Here is a 23,437-nt window from a genome sequence, read left to right on the forward strand (position 1 = left end):
TCCATACTGTTTTCCAGAGTGGCTGCACCAGCTTGCATTCCCACCAACAGTATAGGAGGATTCCCCTTTCTCCACATCCCTGCCAACATCTGTCATTTCCTGACTTGTTAATTTTAGCCATTCTGACTAGTGTGAGGTGGTATCTCATTGAGGTTTGATTTGGATTAGGGAAGCTTTTTCTAAGACAAGTCTCTGTACTATCCCCTTCATTCAATTATTCTTTCATTAATCCAGCAAACAAAGATTAAGTGCCTACCATTAAATATCTACCATGTGCCATCATTCTTTCATAGTACCATCTACCCTTGCTTCCTAGTATTTATCATTATTGTAACTTTACGTTTATCTCCATGATTCTTTGGCTACTCTCTCTCTACTGTAAATTGTAAGTATCATGAGAACAAGAACCATGATTGCTTTTTGTTTTCCTTTGATGTCCATGCCTAGCTTAAGGCCTGTAACATGACAGGTACTCATTAAATATTTATGGAATAAATAAATGAGCCAAAAGAAAATACCTGTCCAGAAGATGGAGGAAATATTTGGGGGGGTGGTATTCAATGCCATTCAACAACACTATTCAAAAGACTATTCACTGACTCCACAATCATTTTTCAATCTCTGTATACATGAAAATGTATCAGAAACATTTTTTAAATGTAATTTTAAGGAAGTTCTAGGAGATGAAATTGGAGGTTGAGTTGTAGATTCTAAGCATGAGGAGTTAATTTTTAAATTCACAAGTAAAACATTTAATTGGGTAAAAACAAATGCTATAAGCACATATTAGATTAAATAATAATTTAATATTTTGTCAGATGAAAAAATTTAATCCCATAGACCACTAGATGTCCTTAAAATTATGCTTTTACCTTTTCTATTTCATGAGTCATTAGGATCTAATTAACTCAAAGTAAACAGGCAAATGCAATAAACTTGAAATGACTTACTCAACAAGGTCTTGAATACAGTAAATAACTTGGTTTTGTTCCATTTGAGAGACTATTAAATAAAATAAGCTTAGCTTTGTTTTATCTTTTGAATCAGATGAGGTCCTAATCTTTAAATCTGACCATGAATTCTCATTTTTTTTTTAGTTTACTGCAAGACAAATTACTCATACATAAACAATTTTAATTTGAAAGGCATTGTTTTTCAAGTGGTATTAATATAAACCACTCCTGCCATAATTTACTGAGTAGTTTTATCTTATCTTTAATTGTACATGCACTTTAAACACATTTATTTTTCTGCTACATTTATGAAGGGTATCTCTAACAGAAAGAGAAAAAATAATATGTATCTCTTAGGAATCACTTTTCTTTTACATGAATCTCAATGTTAACACTTATCAATGCATAGAAGCAATGCAAAAGAAAGTGGAAATTATTGTGTTGGTTTATTAAGCACTGATGGTGGGAGCTTACTATCTTTACCTGACATGTCAATAATAGAATGCCAGTTCAAATGCCAGAGAAGTTTGAAAGCAGTGACTGAGAAAAGTACATTCTTTACTTGGAAATCATTGTTTATTTAAAGGCATTATGTTCTTCTCATGTATGAGGGTAGATGATGTACTTAACACGTGACTATCACATTCAAGGAACATTTTAAATTGAATTAGGTATGAAATCCATATGGCTATTCTTATCATGAATCATAGATCTACTTTAAAAATACACTCTAACAGAAGACACATAATATATATTTTGAAACTGAACAGGGGCGCCTGGTGGTTCAGTCGGTTAAGCGTCTGCCTTCTGCTCGGGTCATGATCCCAGTGTCCTGGGATCAAGGCCCCACATTGGGCTCCTTGCTCAGCAGGGAGCCGGCTTCTCCCTCTCCCTCTGCCTGCCTGTCTGTCTACTTGTGATCAATCTCTCTCTCCTTGTCAAATAAATGAATAAAATCTTTAAAAAAAAAAGAAAAGAAACTGAACAGATCTTAAAAGTTACTCAAGCCAGTCTCCTGAAAAGTGCAAGAAACCCTTTATGTGTGTCAAACCACTATATTGGCATTTCTATTATCATAACATATTATACAATTTGAATTGTAAAATTCAAATAAGCATTTTAGGAATCCCCAAATATGTATGTGTTATTGCATTCCAAGAACAGATAAGAGTAAAAAACATAGGGTTTTGTGGGGTTTTTTGGTGAAAAAAATCAGGATTTATTGTTTTTATTTGCAATTAAAATGTCAAATGAAAGAATTCACATGGCAGGGAGTGAGTTGAAGAAAACACAGGTGCCTAATTCATGAGCTACAAAAACAGTATAAAGGTGACCATCTGGGGAGAGCTGGCTGACTTAATTTTCCTATGAGCTTACCGTCTGCTCCATATTTTTCTTCCAAACTCCACATTCTGACCTTGAAAATGCATTCACAGGTTTTGCTACATCTATTTCCTTCTAAACATAAATGAAGGTAGACTTAATTATGTAAAGGACATGAATACAACAAAGGACAGAGTGTGTTGTAGTTTATTTAATCTCAGTTTTCTGATTTTTTAAAAGGTTTTGTTTCTGATGATGGCACCTTGTCAGCTTTTCAGCCATTCAATAAATTCCTGCACTTTCCATGATGCACCTGCAAGGGCTGACAGGCACAGTTCTAAGAATAAATACTTCTTTGTGAACTAGTGGTTCTCAAGAAAGCCCAGAAGGTAGATCTCTGAGCATGTCAAGGGGAGGAGATGGGAACCTCGCACTGTAATCCTGATGTGATACAATGGATCACCATGAATACTCACAGGAAGGATGACAAAGCTAAACAACTGAGGATTTCCTGACTTGTCACAAAATACTGATTGCCCAAGTATCCTGAGGATGTCAGGATTTCTGAAGGAGGCATCACACTTTTCTGCCATGGTGAATTAATATGCTGAGCAGAAAAACATTTTTTTACATTGGTTTTATATCCCAGTCTGAATACTGGAAATAATGCTAGTCACGCTAAAAAAAAAAAAAAAAAAAGTACTTACTTTCAAGTACTTTTTGCCATATCTTTTCTAAAACTAGTCTTTTGCTCTATTCTGCACTTTTTTTTTTTTCAAAAAAAAAATCTGTAGCTACCATTTCTTCAATATCCCTACTTCATGCTCTAATCATTCCCATTATTCTCAACACGATGTACTATTTGGTATCTGTGCTTCTGAAACTTCTTTCAGGGTCAAAGCCCTAATTTGTATGTGGTTGTCCCCACAGCATCCTGAAGCTCATTAAGTGCTAAGCTAAACTCATCAGCTTTATGGACCAATATGTTTCCCTTTTGGCTTTTCCCTTTCCCTATTTTCACCACCTATTAGGCAATAAGGCATGCTCATTATCATCTCCTCCTTCTTTTCCGTTCCCATAATTCCTCCTCAGGTTCAGGTTTGGACATCCAGATCACAATGATAATACAAACCAAAATTGTCAAACTGTTCCAAAGAATAATAGAGTTCCTTGAATAAAGAGTTCCATGATGGGCCTAGCCCATATGACTTGGAGATTCACAAAGCATGTCATAGGCTACCTTAAAGACATCTTTAAATTTGTTTAATCCAGTGCTTTGGAAACCTGGTATCTCCTCATTTGTTTTACCGTGGAACTTTTTTCAAGGGGCATCCAATGAAATCTCCCAGAGTCATGTTTGTAAAACATTGATCTTCTCCATACATTTCAATCTTGCAATCAATTTTTACATTAGTTAATAAATACACAGCTCAGATCATTTCACTTCCTGGCTTAAAATTTTCAAACATTCTTGATTATCCATCAAACAAAGCTAAGCACCCCTATCTATCTGCAGCCTGTGTTTCATCTTATCTTTCATGACTTCCTTCATTTGTGTAGTTTCCCAGATATCAGGTTGAGGATCTATAGAACGACAACTGACCATCTTCAGATCAAATACATGTGTTTCATCACATAAATGTGTACCATCCCTCAGCAATGAATCAACCTTTCACACACAACTATGGTACTCCTTAAAGACTTCATGGTTTCCTGATGCTCTCCAAACTTACATCAAAGTCTACTTTGTTGAAGAAAAATGGATTTACTTTCTTTTTTCCATGATTTGAAAAACTCTGCTCCAGATAATTAAAGCTACCTGTGCTGAATATTTTTAGCAAATTAATTTGTCACATTGCATGGTTTTTCTGAAATAAAGGTGGTATGTGGTGCTTTGCATAATTAAGTCAGCTGGGGAATTGGGGAGTAGATATGAAATAATCATTGTCTGTGATTGCTTCATTTTTTTCACCAGTGTCAAAATACATATTTTTGTCCTATTTAAAAGAAAAAGCAACGTCAATTGAAAATATTTCCAAATGATAACAAATTCGGGGTTATAATTTTAACTGAAATGGTACTTGTTTAAGAAATATTTAATTGTGCTTCTGCTTTGGGTCAAGTATTGTAGTAGGCAAAAAGAAGTCAACAAGATGGACAGAACTGTTATCACAAATTACAATTCTTACCATTCTTATAGGCACAGGAGTTTTAAGTATGTTGAGTATTCTATCTTCCTCCAGCTACTCTGATTTCTCTACCCTTTGAAAGCAAAAGTTCTCCAAAAACTCCTTCATTCTGTCTCTAAAATATCTGTTCCCATCCTCTGTTGTACCTATTCCAATGAAGCCTTCACCTGCTATTCCCACAAGTTGTCAGGACCACCAATGACCTCCACACACACTAGACACGATGGTCAATTCCCAAATGACATCTTACCTCACCTGTTAGTATTTCACACAGATAATCCTTGCCATCTTCTTAAAAGACATTTACTTGGTCTCTGATCACCACTCTCTTTTGGTTTTCCTCTCTAGTTGGTGCTTCCTCATCTTCTCAACCTTTAAATGTTGGAATTGCCCAGAGCTGAGTCAACAGTCTTCATCTTTCCATCCTCCAGATGCCTTAAATACCATCTATATGTTAATAACGCCCCTATTTATATCTCCATCCTGGACTTTTCCCTTGAGTTCCAGAATTTTATACACAGTTGCCAACTCAAACTCTTCATTTGTGTGTCCAATAGATAACTCAACATGTCCAAATTTATATTCCTCCTGGAATAACCCCTTCCTTCTGCTCTTCTGTAGTCTTCCCAATCTCAGTAAATTGAGCTCACTTTTTCCAGATACTCAGGTCAGAGGCCTGATCATCATCACCTGCTTTGTTTCTCTCATATCCTATATTCAATCTTTCATCAAATCCTGTGGGCTAAATGTCCCGAATGTATCCAGAAGTTGACCAACTATCACTGCTTTCCCTATTACTCCCCAGGTCCCAAACACCATCATCTCTGATCTGGATTTTTTTAATTACTTTCTAATTAATCTCCCTGGAGACTTTTTACCCTCTATGGTCAACATAGCAGAGAGCCCATTCAAACTAAAATCCTCCTGTGGCTTTAATATCTTAGGAGTGAAAACCAAAACCCTTAAAATAGCAAGCCTCAGCCTCAGCCAGTCCGTGGGCACAGTGGCCTCCCTCCAGTGCTTGGCTCATCTCTACGAAAACTTCCACGCCCTCTTCCAGGAGGCGGCCAACGTGGCGTGGCCCTCAGCAGCCACAGTTGTGGGGACTGGACTCTGTGGGGCCCTCCCTTACGCGACCGCCCCAGCAGCATGGAAAGGAGCTGGGTACTGACCTTCTGCTGAGTTGGCTGGGCTGGACCCACTCAGTCCCCAGGCTGTGACCACGGGTCTGCACCTCAAGCAGAAGGGCACCACCACGGCCATGCCCAGACCTTGGGAATGGGATCTCTTAAGTGGAGCGAACCCCATCTGAGGCAGAGGAAAGGAGTTCCTAGGCCCACCAGCTTTGTGGAGGGCTGGTCCTGGGGTCCCCTAGAATCACTGGTGGACACCCAGCTCCCAGCCCAGACCCCACATCCTGAATCGGCCTGTGCTGCCCAGACCCATCTTGCTGCTGGTCCTGGGGCTGCTGCACCTTCAGCACCTGGTGCTCCTTTGAACCATCTGCGAGACCAGAAGCTGCACCATGCCCCTTTTCCCTGCACCATGCCCAGCCCACCCAGTGGTAACTCTAATAACTAAAACGACATCACTTTTAAAAAAAAGAAAAAAGTCCCTCTCTGACTTCATCTCCTACCCTTTCCCTCGTTCACTCTGCTCCAATCACATGGGCCTCATTGCGGTCCTACAATACTTTTAGAACATTCGCCCCTCAAGGCATTTACCCTTGCTCTTTCCTCTGACTGGTCCACTTTTCCCGAGTTATCTCAGGGCCAATGCCTCATTCACTTACAGATTCTCTTTAAAAAACATCTAATGCATGAGGACCTCCCTGGTCCCCTATGTAAATGAGCCACCCCCACTTCCTTGGCTCTCTCATCCCCCTAAGCTTGCTTCCTGATTCCTCCCACTACTTATAATTAAATGAAGTACTATGTATTTACTGCTTTACTTAGGTCTTGCCTGCCCTCCCCACCCCAACCACACTGGAATATAAACTTCACAAGAGTTCAGACGGTCTGTTGTGTTTGCTACTGCATTCCCAGGGCCTAGACCAGGGGTTGGGTCATCGCAGGCACTCAAAAACTACTTGTTGAGTGAATGATTGAGTAACATTACAAAAGGGCATTATAAGGTGCTGTGGAAGAATAAAACAGGGATCTAAACTAGGCTGAGAGAACAAGAAAAGATTTCTTGCAGAATCTGAAAGCTGAACGCTGACAAATAGAGGAGTTTGCCAGGAAAAGGGGAAGAAGAGGATGGGAAGAGCTTTCCCACAAAGAGAACAGCATTGCCAAGACCTTGACTTTATCTGTTCATTCAGCAACTATTTATTAAACACCTGCAATGAACCAGACTGTGTTCCAGGCATTTGGGACATAAGGAGTAAAAGGGAGAGGTCATACACAAATAAATATTTGGCATATGCTCAATTAATAAAATTAAGAACATATAAAACATATTAAGAAGGTTGGACAATGGGAAATCACTGAAGAGTTTAATGCAAGGGATGACATGACCAGATTAATATCTCAGAAAATCAAAACCAAACATAAGCCTCACCCCCCCAGTTCCTGGCTTGTTTAATATTTAACCCACAATAAATTCCTTTCAGGTTCCCCAGTAATTTCTAATATAAGCCTATAACATCAGATAAAGTGAAAATGTTGCAATGTAAGTGAATACAAATGGTCTTATAAATTGAAGTTTTCAAATTTTTCACAACTTTAATATAATTGAATATCATTTTATTTAAAAAAACCTTTCAGCATTCTTTTCTTTTTTTTTTTTTAAAGATTTTATTCATTTATTCGACAGAGAGAGACACAGCGAGAGAGGGGACACAAGCAGGGGGAGTGGGAGAGGTAGAAGCAGGCTTCCCGCTGCGCCGGGAGCCCGATGTGGGACTCGATCCCAAGACCCTGGGATCATGACCTGAGCTGAAGGCAGACGCTTAATGACTGAGCCACCCAAGGACCCAGCATTCTTTTCTTATAAAATGATCTTATAAATTGAAGTTTTCAAATTTTTCAGAACTTAAATATAATTGAATATCATTTTATTTAAAAAAACCTTTCAGCATTCTTTTCTCATATTTTTCAATAATGTTTTTCAAATGTACCTATTAATTTTTCAGTGTCAGGTTATCTCCTTATAGTTTCCATTCTTTTAAAATACATTTTTAAAGTAATTATAAATATGTTTATTTTATAGTCTCTTTCTGATTTTTTCCACATCAAGTTGTTTTTGTTTTACAGACATACCTTCTCTATGAATTTCTGCCGGAAACTCAGGGTTCATTCACTCACTGATTTGTTATGAATACTGACTCAATCCAAGGTTCTATCTCCTTCTCATATATTTCTAATGTTTAATTGTGAGCCCGCCTTTGGCAGGGATTATTTGTTCTATGAGAAACCAGTGTAGCTAGATGTTTCTTAAGAGTACTGTCTTTCATTTTACTTCTTCTGGTTTGTTCTAGCCTAGCAATCATTTAGGTAAATTTCTTGAGAGAACATTTCCTGAACCAACTCTGTGGCAAAAATTTAGATTCCAAGCTAATTAGTGAAGTTTAAGGTATGGGTATAGAGCATATCTAACACCTCACCCCTGGTTCCTGCTTTGCCCCCAACCATGGGGCTAATTTCTAAGTCTGGAACCACTTGACATGTCTTTCATCCCCCTCCCTCAACTTCTACCAAGATGTCATTCCAGCCTTCACTTCCCTTTTCATTTCTGCACCTGGAATCACTTGCTTTCTCACTTGCAATCTAAGCTATAGATAGTTTTTTTAATTGCTAGATTTTATCTGGCACATTTTGATGCTTGTAATGGGAGAGGTTCTGTGTTAGCTCAGTCTGCCATATTACAGAGTCACTCAAATTAGTCTCTAAACTGGATTTTAATTTGAAATATGAGTAACAACATAAAGACAGTCTGCCTAACCAAATAGTTGCTCAGATGTGCAAATCAGTACCGAAAATTAACTAAGCTGTAAAAATGCTTTCAAACCCTGTCTTCCCAACTGGGAACACAATTCCTTACTCAACTAGGTTAGTAGGAATTACAGCTCACACAGATTGAGTTAACCTTGCAAAACAGTAGTAACAAAGGGTATGGACACTCCTCCAAGCAGAGAGGGGGAGTGAGCACAGGCAAATACTCACGGGCTTTTTTCCACAAACTTTTACTGGGAACTCATAAGAAAGAATGGATCAAGATGAGGACAAGAAGTGAAGACACATTACAACAGGAAGATGGTAAAAGAAAAAATCTCTACCACAAGGGGGAGGGAGGAGGCAGGAAATTTCTAGTTCCAGGACCCTATGGCAATACTAGTAGAAATCTCCTACCACTAGGGAAGGCGCGGTGAACTCCTACCTAAGACCCTCCAACGATGAAGGCAGTTTTTAGTCTGTAGACCAAAGAGAGGCAGGATCGCTGAGAAAGCCCCATCCTTGGGACTCAGGCCCAGAGCCTTCCTGAGACTGAGGCTGGGCCAGGACCATAGAGAAACCCCTGTGTCCCCCACCACCAGACTAGTATCAAGAATCAAGCAACAGCAGTCTACCCTTGGGGGAAGGCAGAGAGCAAGGAGAGAGAACCAGCTGGGACACAGGCGCACAAGCAAGACAGAAAGCTGAGGGTAAAGACCCTCAAACGGTTAAACTGAAGATAAATATAAAAGATATGTTCTCTCCTCTATTTTTCTAATGCTCTAAAAGCAGAGGTCAGCAAGCATTTTCTGTAAAGAGTCAGACAGTCAATAGTGTGGGCTTTCCAGACCAAATGGTCTGTCGCAACTCCTCAACTCTGAATGCCTTTGTAGCTGAGAACCGCCATGCACAATATGTAAATGAATGATCATGGCTGTGTTCCAATCAAACCTTACTTATGGACACTGAAATTTGAATTTAATAGAATTTTCTCCTGTCAAAATATTCTTCTTTGGAGTTTTCTAACCATTTAAAAATGTAAAAAAAAAATAATAATCTTAGCCCACAGGCTAAATCTGGTTTGGGGGCTATAGCTTGTGACCCCTGCTTTAGTAGCAATGAATTATGGGTTTCTAGCATAAGTACAACTAGCACAAAAGATGGGAAGAAGCAATTTGAAGTGTACTGTTTGAAGGACAGCCGTGCTAAATTAAAGGGTATACTGTCAACCCTAGGGCTACCACCACAAACAAAAAAAGAAAGATAATAGCAAGATAAGCAAAGGCCTACATCAATCATAGAGCAGGAAAGTGTTATTTGAATATAAAACAATTGATTAGTTAGAGCTCCTTCACATTTGGAAAACATGCAATTTACAAATAGAAAATCTCCGCTTGGAAAATATCCCAGAGAAACTTTTAAGAAAAGAATAATTAAATATATTTTCTTTTAAAGCTCTGAAAATAATGGAGAGCAATGCAAGAGAAGCAGCTTTGAAAACTTGTTAGTACATGTAAAGCAGAGATTTCTAAACCCAGAGAGGGGAGAAAAGGAAAGTAAGCAGGAAATTAGGCATACCTTAATGTGTATCTGTGCACAACAAATCTTGCCTGTGGCTAATTTGTTCAACTATTTAAGACAGAGGACAGCTGAGGCCAAGGTCATGTGATGATTGCCACACTGTCTTAGCTTAGATGGCTATAACCGAATACCATCGACTAGGTGGATTAAAAAAACAGGCATTTGGGGCGCCTGGGTGGCTCAGTCGTTAAGCGGCTGCCTTCAGCTCAGGTCATGATCCCAGGGTCCTGGGATCGAGCCCCGCATCGGACTCCCTGCTCGGCGGGAAGCCTGCTTCTCCCTCTCCCACTCCCCCTGCTTGTGTTCCCGCTCTCGCTGTCTCTGTCTCTGTCAAATAAATAAATAAACAAACAAACAAACAGGCATTTATTTCTCACAGTTCTGGAGGCTGAGAAGTTCACAGTGCCCGCTAATTTCCTCATTCCGTTCCTTCAGCTCGCTTCCTGGCTTGCAGCCTCTGCCTTCTGCATGTGTATACTCACCTGTTGAGAGAGTATTCTGGTCTCTTCTTAGAAGGGCATTAATCTCAACATGGGGCCCCCACCTTCATGACCTCACCTGAATCTAATTACCTCCCAAAAGTCCAAATACTATCATGTTGGGGGTCGGGGCTTCAGCATATAAATGGGAAGGGGAGAGACACGTTCAGTCCAGAACATATGCCCATCTTAATATTCTGCTATTCAGAGTTATCATTTGAATGCCGATTTGGCAATACTGGGAACGTGTGTGACATCAGAAGAAATGAATGTCTACATGATCCAGAATACTTCATTTATCCAGAGGCATGTATCTGTCAACCTCAACTAACTACATACAGTAGGTCTGAGAAGCTGGAGTGATGCAGAATTTCCCTTTGGGCCATCCAAGTAAGTATCTCATCATTCCTTCAGTAATGTGCATTAAGTTTTACTGCCTTATTTATCTTCCACGATTCCTTCACAAAAATTCCCTTTTCTAGAGAACAAACACTGTATCAAAGAAGGAAAGTAAATGAATCCTATACTTTTAGGTTAAAAATTAGTAAGTTTGGGGCCTAAAGGAGTAAACTTCAGTTATCTGGAAGTTTTACTTAGGTGGAACATCTCCTCCACACTTAACGCTAGACAAATGCAGCATTACTTGGGCCACTGAAATCTGTACGAAAACCTCAACGCATGTACTTTAATAATAATGGGTAAGCAGAGTGTGTTTAATAATAATGGGTAAGCAGAGTGTGTTTAATAATAACGGGTAAGCAGAGTGTGTTTAATAATAATGGGTAAGTAGAGTATGTTTTCAAGACATTGAAAGCTAATTTTGAGCACAATTTTCTCTGTGTGCCTGAAATTTGAGTTCTGCCACATTCCCAAATCCCTCTCACTAATCCCACTTAGAGGCAAAGACTGTAAGGAAGGGGGATTCGGGATGCTATCATTACTCCCTTATGAGAGCCTGTGAAAATTCTAGGTTTATAAAGAAGTTTTGGCTGGGCAGTACAGAGCACTGAAAGGTAATCTGAATGCCACAGTCATTATCTTTTGGTTCACAGGCACAGCATGGGAAGGAACAGAATGTTGCTAGTACTTTCTTGTAATTCTACCTACGGGTATTCTCTCTTCGGTACTAAGAAATTAATAATAAGCACAACCATTTGTTAAACACCTGCTATTTTACAATAATTGTGGTAGACCCTTAAAAATACATCCCTTAAATTAATCTTCAGCAACATTAGTATACATTCCTTTTGTAAGCATTGGACAAAGTCATTTCTCTCAGCATAACATGCATTCCTGGTGTGGCTTCCGTCTGTCTGTCTGTCTGTCTGTCTTTTGAAGACTTTGCAAGCACCTCTGCATCCTTTGTCCCTTACTAGTTCAAATTCCTCAAAGCTTGCTACAGTCCCCATCACAGACCTATGCACTTGCCCTCTGGGTAGCATAAGGCCTCACGCTGAAGGCCTCAAGAATCAACCAGCCTGAGTCTCAACCACTTTATTTAGCCTCTTTATGCCTCAATTCCCACATCTTCAAAATACTAATAGCATCTGCCTCAAAGTCTTGTTTTGAGGACCATTTGAAATGAAACAAGAAGGGATCCAAGCAAAATGCCTGGCTATATAGTAGTATATGTAAGGTAATGCAGTGTAATGTAGTAAATGCTCAATGCGTGAGCCATTGTTACAATACTTAAACTATCTTGCCATAAAATATCTGCTTAATGTCTATCTTCCCTAGACTGCAAGCTCTACCTCTGGCCCTTGACTTGGTACCAGGCACAAAGCAGACTCATTCACTTTTCCTTGAATGGCTAAGAGAGGGAAGAATCGAAGGAATGAATCACCGTACAAAGTGAGTGTCATTATTCCTGTATTAAGAATGAAAGAAAGAAAGTGTGGACAGAATAAGAAATATCTGAAGCTTCCACAGATAGTAAGTGGCAGAATTGCAATTCAAATACCCATCTGTCAAAATCTGAAGCTTGTACACTTTTCATTTATTGCACTGGGAAAAACACATGCCCTGGGGAGAAGAGGTGGAAAATAATCAATCAAGATTGAGCACTTATATGGACCTGGCAGTGTTTTGAGCACTTGCACATGTTTTCCCAGTTCATTTTTAGAGCAACCTCAAGACGTAGAGAGATATTATTTTCAATTTTACAGATGAAAACTAAAATACAGAGAAGGTAGCAACAGGCCAAGTTGACGTAGCAAGGGAGAGGGAGGGATAGGTAGGACTTGTACCCAGCCATCTGGATCCGGAGCTCTTACCCCTGACTGGCATATACATGCTTCTCCCTGTTCTGTGATGCTTAACAATGAAATATCACTACAAAGGAGTAAAAAAAAAAAAAAAAAGTCACTCTTGGTTATATTTTCCCCAGTCAACAATTTAGTACACTTTTGATAGCTGCATACAAATAAAATAAAATAAAAACAATGAACATCTACATAATCTCTAATCCCTGTCTTAAACTTTTACTGAATCCTAAAGTCACTCTGTAGCTTTTCTAATCTGTTATTCAACTTTTGCCTGTACATTTCCAGTAATCCAGTAGTAAGATGTTCACTAATTCCTGGAAGGCACCCATTTGAATTTTGAGCAGAATAGATGTAGAGAATTTTTTTCCTAAGTAAAAATCTGTCATCTTGTGTCATCTGCTCACCTACCTAGTCTTACTCCCTTCACATGCAACATGTGAAGACCAACCAGTAATTTATTCAGCACACATCTGAGCACTTATCTTTCAGGCACTGTGATAGGTAATGGGAACACAAAGATGAACATAAACAACCTATTTTGTTAGGATGACAGCAGTGTAAAAAAAAAAAAAAAGTCAGTCTTGTGTGCTAAGTACTCCAATAGAATTATGGGGAAAAAAGTGTTATTCAAGCATCAAGAAAAAAGTGATTTGGGGAGTGTGGGTTGGCAAATGAAGTATGTATACAGGAAACTTTTGGTTTTGACCTCCAGGCATCTCTAAATGCATCTTGCTTCTAGAGAATACAAAAATAAATAGTCTCTGTCTCTTAGTATAGCCTGAAGACAAGAAATATTATCTGTCTCTGCCCCTGGGAGTAGGGTGGGAGTATAGAACTTACACAACTCAAGGAAGAAATAATTATCATTGTTGAGTGGTTGCTAGGATGACCTGTTCTAAGTACTTCATACATATTAGCTCATACAAAGCCAATATTTTGTGAAGTCAGTGCTATTTTTGTCATTTGCCCTTTTACAGATAAGAAAATAGAGATTCAAAAGTGTCTGGTAACTTCGGAAGTTGCAGAGCTAGTAAATGGAAAAGCTGGGATTCAAAACCAGGGAGGCTGACTCTGGAATGCATCTTTGCCATTTAATACACCCCTATTCCAGCCCAGGACTGAGTCATGATGACGGGGCCTCTCTGAGGTTTTCAAGGTGGCTGAGTGGGGCCAGTGGGGCAGTGTGACCGAGAGCAGTAAATAGCTAGGGCTGGCTCCTTTTTCCTGGTGAATGAATGAATATTTTATTCATTGCCCCTAAATTTTGTCTCTTATGCTGTAACCTGCCATTCAAGCCAGGTATAATTTTAGAATACCGATATGGTTTCTTTAATCATTTGCAACCCTGCCTAGTTCTATGTCATCTATACAAATCTTCCACGACTCTCATCCAAAATATCGGTAACCACGGTGAATAGGACAGAGAACCAAACTGCCTTGGAGTAGTATTTCAACCACTAGAAATCCAAGAGTATGATCATGCACTTCACATATTTCTACATTTTCCACAAGGCTTTTCTAAAAGTTATGATGTCATGAGTATAGTATGGTCATAGCACACACCTGAAATTTGACAGGATCTATTCTTAGTGATCTCATGTAGGCTCTGTGTGATCACCACTTTCTTTTATAGATAAGCGCCAAAATCCCATTCTTCTATTAATATTCTTAGATTTTTCTGTCAGCAAGCAAAAACAAGTAGATTGAACTATAGTTTCCTAAGACACTTTTCTCACCTTTTTGGAATCAAGGATATTTGCCTATCAGCAATTACCGCTGTTCTCCAATTTTCCTCAAAAGATCACTTTCAAGAGTCTCTCAGCTGTATTCTCCCAATTCCCTCATTACTATTAAATAGACTCAGCTGGCATTTAATGGTTTTCTCCCCCATCTAAACTGGGGGCTTAACTTGTACTGCTGTTTTGTGATTCCCTTCATTGTAGCCTTTTTTGGTTAAAGATAATTATTTCATAGAAAAAAAAAAACAGATTTTATACTGAAATATCATAACTGTCACCACACTGGCCAAGTAAACAAAAATAGCAGAACTAGTTGGACTTGAAATAGCTCAGTGTTTCTAAGGGAAATTGCCATCAGTTTAAAGAAGGAGCTACAGTTTTCTGTCCAAGATAAATAACTATCTGAGTATAACTTATCAAATAAGTCTTAATTCAACATAATTTTTTTCAAGTAGTGTTTGGGCATATTTATTTTTTTATTAGACCAGTCTTCAAATTCAGCTAGCACATAATGTTAGTAAAAATCATAAAACAACTTGTCTACCACCTAGCCCAGAAGTAAATCATTGGTGTAATCAATATGACTTTTAAAGTGTGTTCCCACTTGCCAACACAGAGTGATTTCAAATTAAATCCATTTTAACTTGCTTATCAGGACACAGCTTCATCATTCATCCATTTGTAGTTGAAAAAAAGGGGGATGAAGCAGTGTAGCTTATTTGTGTGTGTGTGTGTGTGTGTGTGGAGGAAATTCTGCTAGACCCCTCCACACACAAACACACATACGCGTGCACACACACACACACACACAACCTTTTTTTAAAAATCTTTTCAGTTGTATTTTGGCATTAGCTTGCATGGTTCAAATAACAAGTTAAAATAGCAGGTGGAGGGCGCCTGGGTGGCTCAGTCATTAAGTGTCTGCCTTCGGCTCAGGTCATGATCCCAGGGTCCTGGGATCGAGTCCCACATCGGGCTCCCTGCTCCGCGGGAAGCCTGCTTCTCCCTCTCCCACTCCCCCTGCTTGTGTTCCTACTCTCGCTGTCTCTCTGTCAAATAAATAAATAAAATCTTTAAAAAAAAATAGCAGGTGGATGTGAACGATGAAAGTAGGCCATGATATCAACAGCAGCGCCTCACACCCTCTCTTGGCCCTGGAGAGCATGCCACTTTTAGGAGTCGGCTACACATACACAGACACACAGAAGCAAAGTGATAAAGTGAGGCAGCCACCTGTTTCACATTATTATAGGTTGGAAGCTCTACATGTGTCCATGAGAGGTAGTCGAGCTAAGTCAATTTCATTCATTCATTCAATCAGCAAATATGAGGAGTGTGCCGACTCTGTGCCAGACAATGGGTTGAGCTCTACCTAAACAAGTCCAGCACCTTGATCTGATGAAGGCTGTATCCTAATAGACTGATATCAAGACTAAGATAAGAATTCTCGGGCGCCTGGGTGGCTCAGCTGGTTAAGCGACTGCCTTCAGCTCAGGTCATGATCCCAGGGTCCTGGGATCGAGTCCCACGTCGGGCTCCCGGCTCAGCGGGGAGCCTGCTTCTCCCTCTGACCCTCTCCCCTCTCATGCTGTTTCTCTCTCTCTCTCTCTCAAATAAATAAATAAATAAATAAATAAATCTTTAAAAAAAAAAAAAAGAATTCTCTCCAAGAGGTATTGGCTTCACACCTGTAATAGCATCCCTAATACCCAGTATACAGCTTCCCATTTGATACTTTTCATTCAATGTTTCCTTTTCCTTACTAGTCCTAGTTAAGCCCTAGTTGTGATCCCCGAGGAAGCACTTCAAAAGCAAAAACACTAATTTCATAAATGACTGGAGCACACCAAATATATCTCAGGGCTTGAATAGCTAGCGCACCAAACTAGAAGGTATACATCAGATTTATTTTTCTTTTTCTGGAAGCTCTATCATTAATGTCTTGATTTCTTTTCAATCTTAAAACTGTACATATAACCCCCATTAAATGCAAAATACCTTTTTTTAATAATCAAAAGATTTCTAAAATTTGGGTCCTTCTTACTGCAGCTTTTCATCATCAAAGAAAAAGAGAAGATGGACGTGGCGTAATTCTGACTCCTGGAAAATGTTCTGTAACTATATAGTGCGGAATGAAAGACACAAATATTGATTTGTCAAAAAAAAGTTCAATAAAAATATATTTTTTTTAATGTGTAGTGAAGCTCACAGAAAACATGAGAAATCAAGAAAGCACCTAATGTTTGTAGACAAAAACATACCTGGCTGCTGCTGTGAGAACGTTTTAGGACAAGAGCCATAAGACAGAGTCAATCCCTCTTTTCCTTCCTCCCGCATCTGACCATCAGGGCATACATGTGTGAAACAACAGAAGAACTAACTTAATTTTTGTTTTCCTTCTTCCTCAATCGCTCCTCATGTTAAAAGAAATAGCAAGGAGAGAGAGGAGGAGCAAGCCCCTTTGGACTGTGAGCAAAAGCAATTTTCAGGCAAATACAGATTTTGTAAAAACTGGCAAATACAGTTGATTAGAAAGCTATAGGCTGCCCAAGGCCTGAATTGGGAGATACATAAAGTAATAAGCTCTGCATGCCTTGAAAAGTGAAAAGAGAAGAAAGAAAAATTTTATTGTATCACAAATTCCACGAAAAGTGTGGCACCCATGGGATTTTCATTTGCATTCAATTTTGCACCCATGTTTTTTTTCCATAAAGTTATAATCCACAAAATAAAAGCTATTGTTTTTATATTAGAATTCTTAAAGGACTAAAAGTTTTATTTTATTAAAAGGGAAAACACAGCAATATTGAAAACAATAAGATATTGTTCAAGCAATATCTTAGATTACTACTCTTATCAGAAACCAAGAAATCAAGATTTCCACTTATACTTTTGAGACTTATCCAAGTTGCATCTAACTCACAGAAACGTTAGATGACTGATACCAATGTTTTATTTTATGTAGGCACCTAATACAGATAGATTGTAAAAGATTGATCATGTCATCAACAAAGTCTCAAATGTTTAAAATGATACAATTTTAATTACTCCTAGAAATTGTTTTATTTATCCGTATTTCTCCAAGACCTGGTTTTGTGTTATTTGTTTATAAGCCTTGATTTAAAAAAAAAAAAAAAAAGCAATTCTGATTAAAGTTACAGAGAAGTAAAATTTTGAAGAATTTGGTTGTATTATCTTTTCTGACCTTGAGATGGAAAGTGAAGGAGAGTTGGAGCTACTGTATTTAAGTGCCTAAATCCATGAAGTCTTGAATGCAGTGAAGTATTCCTATGTCCTTTGTTATGAAAGTGTTAAGTATCATGGATTGCATCCTGCTTTGTTCTCTTGAGTTTAGCTGAAGGTCATTCCCGGTTTTAGAGATTATAATCGGGGCAAACTAACCTCTGGTGTAGGGAAGAATTGCTATACCATTTTAAATTCTGGCAGAGAAGATTCCACGCTAATCTCCTTATCAGCCTCTTCTCTCTGCCACAAGGGTAAATTACAGGTACTATTTTCTACATCACTGTCTAATATGAAATATTAGACTAAAAAAGACTATATCTCATATTATGACCACTTGGGTTCAACATGTAGATTTATGCATAGTGACGTGTAAATTACAGTGCTCGGTATGTCTTTGAAAATCTAATTATATGATATTTTATCCTAGCAATAAGAAGAAAAAGCTGATCTATCAATTTTCTTCATATACTTAAAACCAAATTTCTATCCTAGGATGCATATTTGGAGTGTTACTACTTCTTGGTAATTTTTCTTTTTGATCATTTGTTTGGTTCTAGATGTATTAACGGGATGGTAGCCAAGTTGCACACGTACAAGTTGCTTTTATGTGTATTCTTCCCTTTATCCAGAATGCTGTTCCTAAAAGTTGTATTAATACATCAGAACTCAGTTTAAATTTTGCTTTCTCATGGACCATTCCTTGACCAACACCATCTAAATAGGTCCTTCCCCATTCTTTTCCATCCTCACATCATTTTTATTGTCTTCACAGTACTTCATGTTTTCAACCAATCTAAAATCCTCATCATAACTTACATCATCTGATCCCCGGCCACCAACTTCACACATTCACTTTCCACCACTCTTCCCTGTGCTCTCGTTTTCATGTGGACCTTCCTTGATGTTCCCAAGATGCATAGGTGACATCCTTCTCTAGAGGGCATTCCCCCAGATATCTGCAGAGTTTGCTTCCTCATTTCCCTTGGATCTTTTCTCAAATGTCATCAACCCAGGAGGGAGGTCCAAAATTTCTTAACTATCGCATCGACAATAGCAGCCCCTGCCCCTCTCCTTGATCCAGTCTTACCTTTTCTCACTGGCACTTATAATTGTACGTGTATGCGTTCTGTGTCTCACTCATTAGCGTGTAAACGCCATTAAACTTTACATCTTTTGCTCATTAGCCACAAAGCTGAAAATAGTGCTTTTCATAAGGCTGGCACGCAATACTTATTTGTTGAATTAATTAATCAGTCCCTTACTTATTATCTGTTTCCCCCACTACACTCTTAAGGACCAAAGCAGAAACTTCGTTTATATATATAAAATATTTGTTTATATATTATATATAAAATCTTGTGTGTATATACATATATATATACACATATATATGATATAACATTCAATGAATGAATTTATTGAATGAGTGAATTATTTGTGTATATGTGTGTGCGTATGTGTGTGTATGGATTAATCTCTCTCTCCCCGTGGGCTCTAACTGCCACGGAGACTAGAATTATGTCTGTTTAGTTCACCACTCTGTTAGCCAGTTAGCCTTTCCACAGTAGGGTCTGGCTTATACCAGGCACTCAATGAGTAAGTGAAGAATCCAAAGGACTGGGACCAGAGTGAACAGGGGCCTGCTCCGGCCATAGCCATCGAGAGACCTGCACGGGGTTAATATGAGGTCTTAATGGCAGGTGAAAAAGAGTTTGGAATATGCACAGAGCAGTGAAAACCTTAAGTCCCTCTGTTCATCTTTTCAGGGCCCAGCCTGATCCTGGCAAAGGCTCCCTTCCCAAACAAGATCCAAGAAGCTGGTGCAGACTTCTGAGCTTATTACTTTCAGGTATCTTCTGAATTCTGGGAGGACTAAATCTTAATTTCAATCTACAGGTTTGATTTCTTTGCTTAAAACCTTTGCCCTTGGGAGGTGGGAGGATGGGTTAGCCTGGTAATGGGTATTGAGGAGGGCACATTCTGCATGGAGCACTGGGTGTTATGCACAAACAATGAATCATGGAACACTACATCTAAAACTAATGATGTAATGTATGGGGATTAACATAAGAATATAAATAAATAAATAAATAAATAAAACCTTTGCCCTTAAGATTCCAGATAAATCGGTTTATGGTGCCGAAGGGCATCAAACAAGAAGATTTAAATTTTAGCATAAAATCTCCCACTCACTAGTAGAGTAACCTTGAAAATACTTATAGCTTCTTCAACGTTTTTCATTTGAAAAGGAAAGATGCTAGAAAAAAAATCAAATTATGGATTTATGCATTCAGGTTTGCTGACATGCCTTTGGGAGGCTTTGTCAAGCATTTTCTTTCCTTCTCCTTTGCCTACTTGCCCCAACCCCTCTTGGTTACTAATCACAGCTTCTGTGAGCTATGGTTACTGACAGGAATCTGTCAAGCACATAGGGGGAAAGAAAGGTTAAGAACCACTGGCCTGTGTTCTTCCTGCCATCTTTCCAGGGCCAAAATTTCACAAATCTATGTACTGGACCTTGGTTCACGACTGAATCCCTATCTTTTAACATTGCTTAAATTACTGCAGTCCTTAGTTCACATTAATTCTTGATCTTCTCCTGTGAGTCAGGAACTATGGCAGGCACTGAGAATATGAAAATGAATTTAGAAATGGTCTCTTCCCTCAGGGGGCACCATTCAATAAGGAGATAGATGCAACAACATGTGAGAAATGCTTTGATGGGGCCAAATCAGTGGGTGACCTCTGGGCACATCAAAGGGCACCCAAACAACCTGGGAGAGGGCCTAATCTGGAAAATCTTCCAGTAGATGACCCAGAAACTGAGTTCTAATTTCAACTAATTGAATTATAGACTGTTAAAGCTGCACTGTGTTAAAATCATCTAATCCAAATTCCTTACAGAGCACAGAGGAAAACTGATGCCCAAAGATGCTAACCAAGCCATATAAAGTGAGTATCACAGTGATAAGCAGATAGGACCCAGATATGTATTATCAGGCTGCCTTTTTAAACAGACTTGTATTTTTTTTGTAGGAACATTTTTCAGAACCCTTTCTTTCATTGGTTTAGTGATGCAATTAATCAATTAATTAATCATGTTTTTATAAGGTAGAGGGAAAAATATTTATACACACTGACTTCATGTACAGCAGTGGTGCCAATAACTCATCATCCATAAATTACAGACTTTGCAGTTAGCTGCTGGTTAATTTATTCAGTTACATCCAGTCTCATTTTGCCTCTTGAGCTACTTACTAAATGGACCTAATCACACTGGAAAGGACAGGTACAGTCTGCGAACAAGAACAAACTTTAAGAACAGATTTAGGTCTGATTGCACTTCCTCTCCACAACTGAGTCAGGAATCTCAGGGCTAAAGTAAAATCCAGAAAGTAAAATATTTTTAGTAGTCCTAATATATAAAATTGCTCAGGTAGGCAATTTTCTTGGAGTTTGTTTTTTCTCCCAATGTAGTCGTTTTACTTGGGATATTTAAAGGCTGATTTAGTAATGGGACAGTATAAGAGCTCATTACATTAAAACAGAAATTCGTGGGAAATCCATAATTTCTAATAGCTTGCCATCTGTTTGGCTCTTAGTGGCAATGGATTTATCCTGCTTAGTGTAGATGATGATACTGGGGTGAAATCATGGATTATAACCTGGATTTCTGAGCTCTTTTTCTACTGTTATTAATTTAGTAGCTTGCAAATCATTTCCCAACATAAAATTATTACTTTTTTCTTCTTCTTTTTTTTTTTTTTGTTTTTTGTTTTTATTTTTCAACTCTTACCCCAAGTAAGATTGCTATGGGCACTCCATAATATCTGTTCTGGCGCCAACAGATTGCGTTAAAGTCATCCACAGCCTCTCCAAATTAAAACCCCACTGAGTTCACTGGCTTTTGCATTGTACTCGCAGCAGGATGCTCTTTTGCTTTGCCCCACAGTCCAGTTTAATCCGCTAGGAAGAATATTTTTAGAGGCACATCGGACTAAATCATCTTCGACTGAGCACACCATTTCCAAATGGCCGCCCAGAGTCCTAAATCCGGCTGCTGCGGACGGGGACGAGCAGGTGTCCTCTGCTGCGGCGTCGTGGGACGCCAGCGCCCGCATAACTAGACGTCGGAAGCCAGAAAGGAAACCTGAACACGCAGGGACAGGTATAACCTCGTACGCGCGCTCCAGAGAGGCCCCCCAGAGAAACGGAGGATTCTAGCTTTAGGCTTGGTGAGGTCCTGGGAGGAAGCGAACACTGCTTCCCCATTCAAGTCAGAGAGCAGGACGCACAGGGTCGCGGGTCAGAAGTTGAATTTCCAAAGGCAGCCTGCGCTGCGTCCCAGCGCCTTCCGCAGCCCGGACACCGCGCTGGCACCGGGCTGGGGAGAGAACGAACGAGGCTGGCTGGGGCAGGAGAAACTGAGTTGCCACCACCGGAGCGCTGCGGGCGGCGGGGGCAGAGGAGACCCCGGCCGCCTTCGGAGCGCGAAGCCGGGGAGAGTCGGGCTCCGCTGCAGCGAAGGCTGCGCCCCCAGCCCGGGCACTGCTGCCCGTGCTCCGCGTTGCCCTTTCGGCCGAGGGCAGCTCCTCGCCGCTGCAGCCCGGCCGCCGTGCGCCCCGGCACAGGCCACCCCGGGGTGCGCCTCCTCCGCCCCCGGGCGGCCGCCTGAGCACCCGCAGCCCGACCGACCTTCGTCCTCCCGCGCCGGGACAAACTTCCTCCCTCCTGGGCCCCCGGGCCGCGCAGGCTGGCAGGCGGCTCCCTCGCCAGGCTTCCCCGGTCTCCGGCTGCAGGCGCCCTCGCCCGGCACGGCGAGCTTCCTCCCTGCCCCTCTCCAGCCCCGAGCCCCGGGCGCCTACCGGTCCCTGCGCCTCCGCTCCAACAAAGCCGGCGGCCCGGAGGCGACCGGGCGAGGGGCTGGGAGTGGCAGCGGGGGCGCCAGAGCCCGGCGAAGGCATCCCTGGGCCGGGCGGGCGCAGCGTGCAGGGGCAGTGGGGACGTGGCGGGCAGAGAAAGGGGAAGAAAGTATCCTGCTCTCGGCGCGAACGCCTTCTACGTTCGTTTTCGCTCGCCCTCGCTCGCCCTGCTGCCTCTGCCCGAGCGCGTCCGGCTGTCCCGGTGGGAGTTGGCAGGGGCAGAGGCGGAGGCAGAGGGGACGCAGTGGCCTGGCGGGCGAGCCGCTCCCTTACCTCTGTCCAGAGTGAGCGGCTGGACCACTGTCAATGTCGCCATGTCTGCCGTGGGAGCCGAAGTGACGCTCGGCTTCAGCATCAGCAACCGCTTGTAGTGAGAAAAAGAGGAGGAGATTGGGGGCGGGGGTGGAGAGGGAAGACGGAAAGGAGGAGGAGGAGGGGGGAAGGAGGGAAGGTGGTGGTGGTGGAGGAGAAGAAAGCTTGGGTGGGTTGGCAGCCAGATGGAGACGCAACTGCTCCGCGGCGGGCGGACCTTCAGATGCGGCGTGAAGCTGAGCAGGTAGCGGAGAGCGGCTGCATCGCGGGCTCCGGGCAGGAAGGCTCTGCCCTAGAACTTTGCTATCCACCCCAAGGAGCGCTGGATGGGTGCAGCCAGTGTGTTGCTCTCTTTCAACTTTCCACTCAAATAAAATGCTCAGAGTGTACGTGCGTCTCTCAGGAAGGGAGAAGATTGAAAGGGGATGGGGGGAAGGAGGGAGGGGGGAAGATGGATTTTTTTTCAGATTAAGAGAAATTGTCAACCCAGTAAT

General features: G+C 40.7%; 1 protein-coding gene across 1 annotated transcript in view; it reads right to left on the reverse strand.

The window, feature by feature from the left end:
• The window catches only part of LIN7A (lin-7 cell polarity scaffold A), a 112,819-nt gene extending 89,704 nt beyond the window's left edge, over window positions 1–23,115 (reverse strand). Inside the window, exon 1 of the mRNA XM_081822129.1 lies at window positions 22,905–23,115. Coding sequence (XP_081678255.1) covers window positions 22,905–22,986 — 82 coding nt within the window. The 5' untranslated portion in view covers window positions 22,987–23,115. The remainder of the gene's footprint in view (window positions 1–22,904) is intronic.
• Window positions 23,116–23,437: the final 322 nt, after the last annotated feature.

The sequence above is a fragment of the Leptonychotes weddellii genome, chromosome 5 (genome assembly GCF_054177405.1).
Source record: "Leptonychotes weddellii isolate Sample4059 chromosome 5, ASM5417740v2, whole genome shotgun sequence".
In the NCBI taxonomy this organism is placed as follows: Eukaryota; Metazoa; Chordata; class Mammalia; order Carnivora; family Phocidae; genus Leptonychotes; species Leptonychotes weddellii.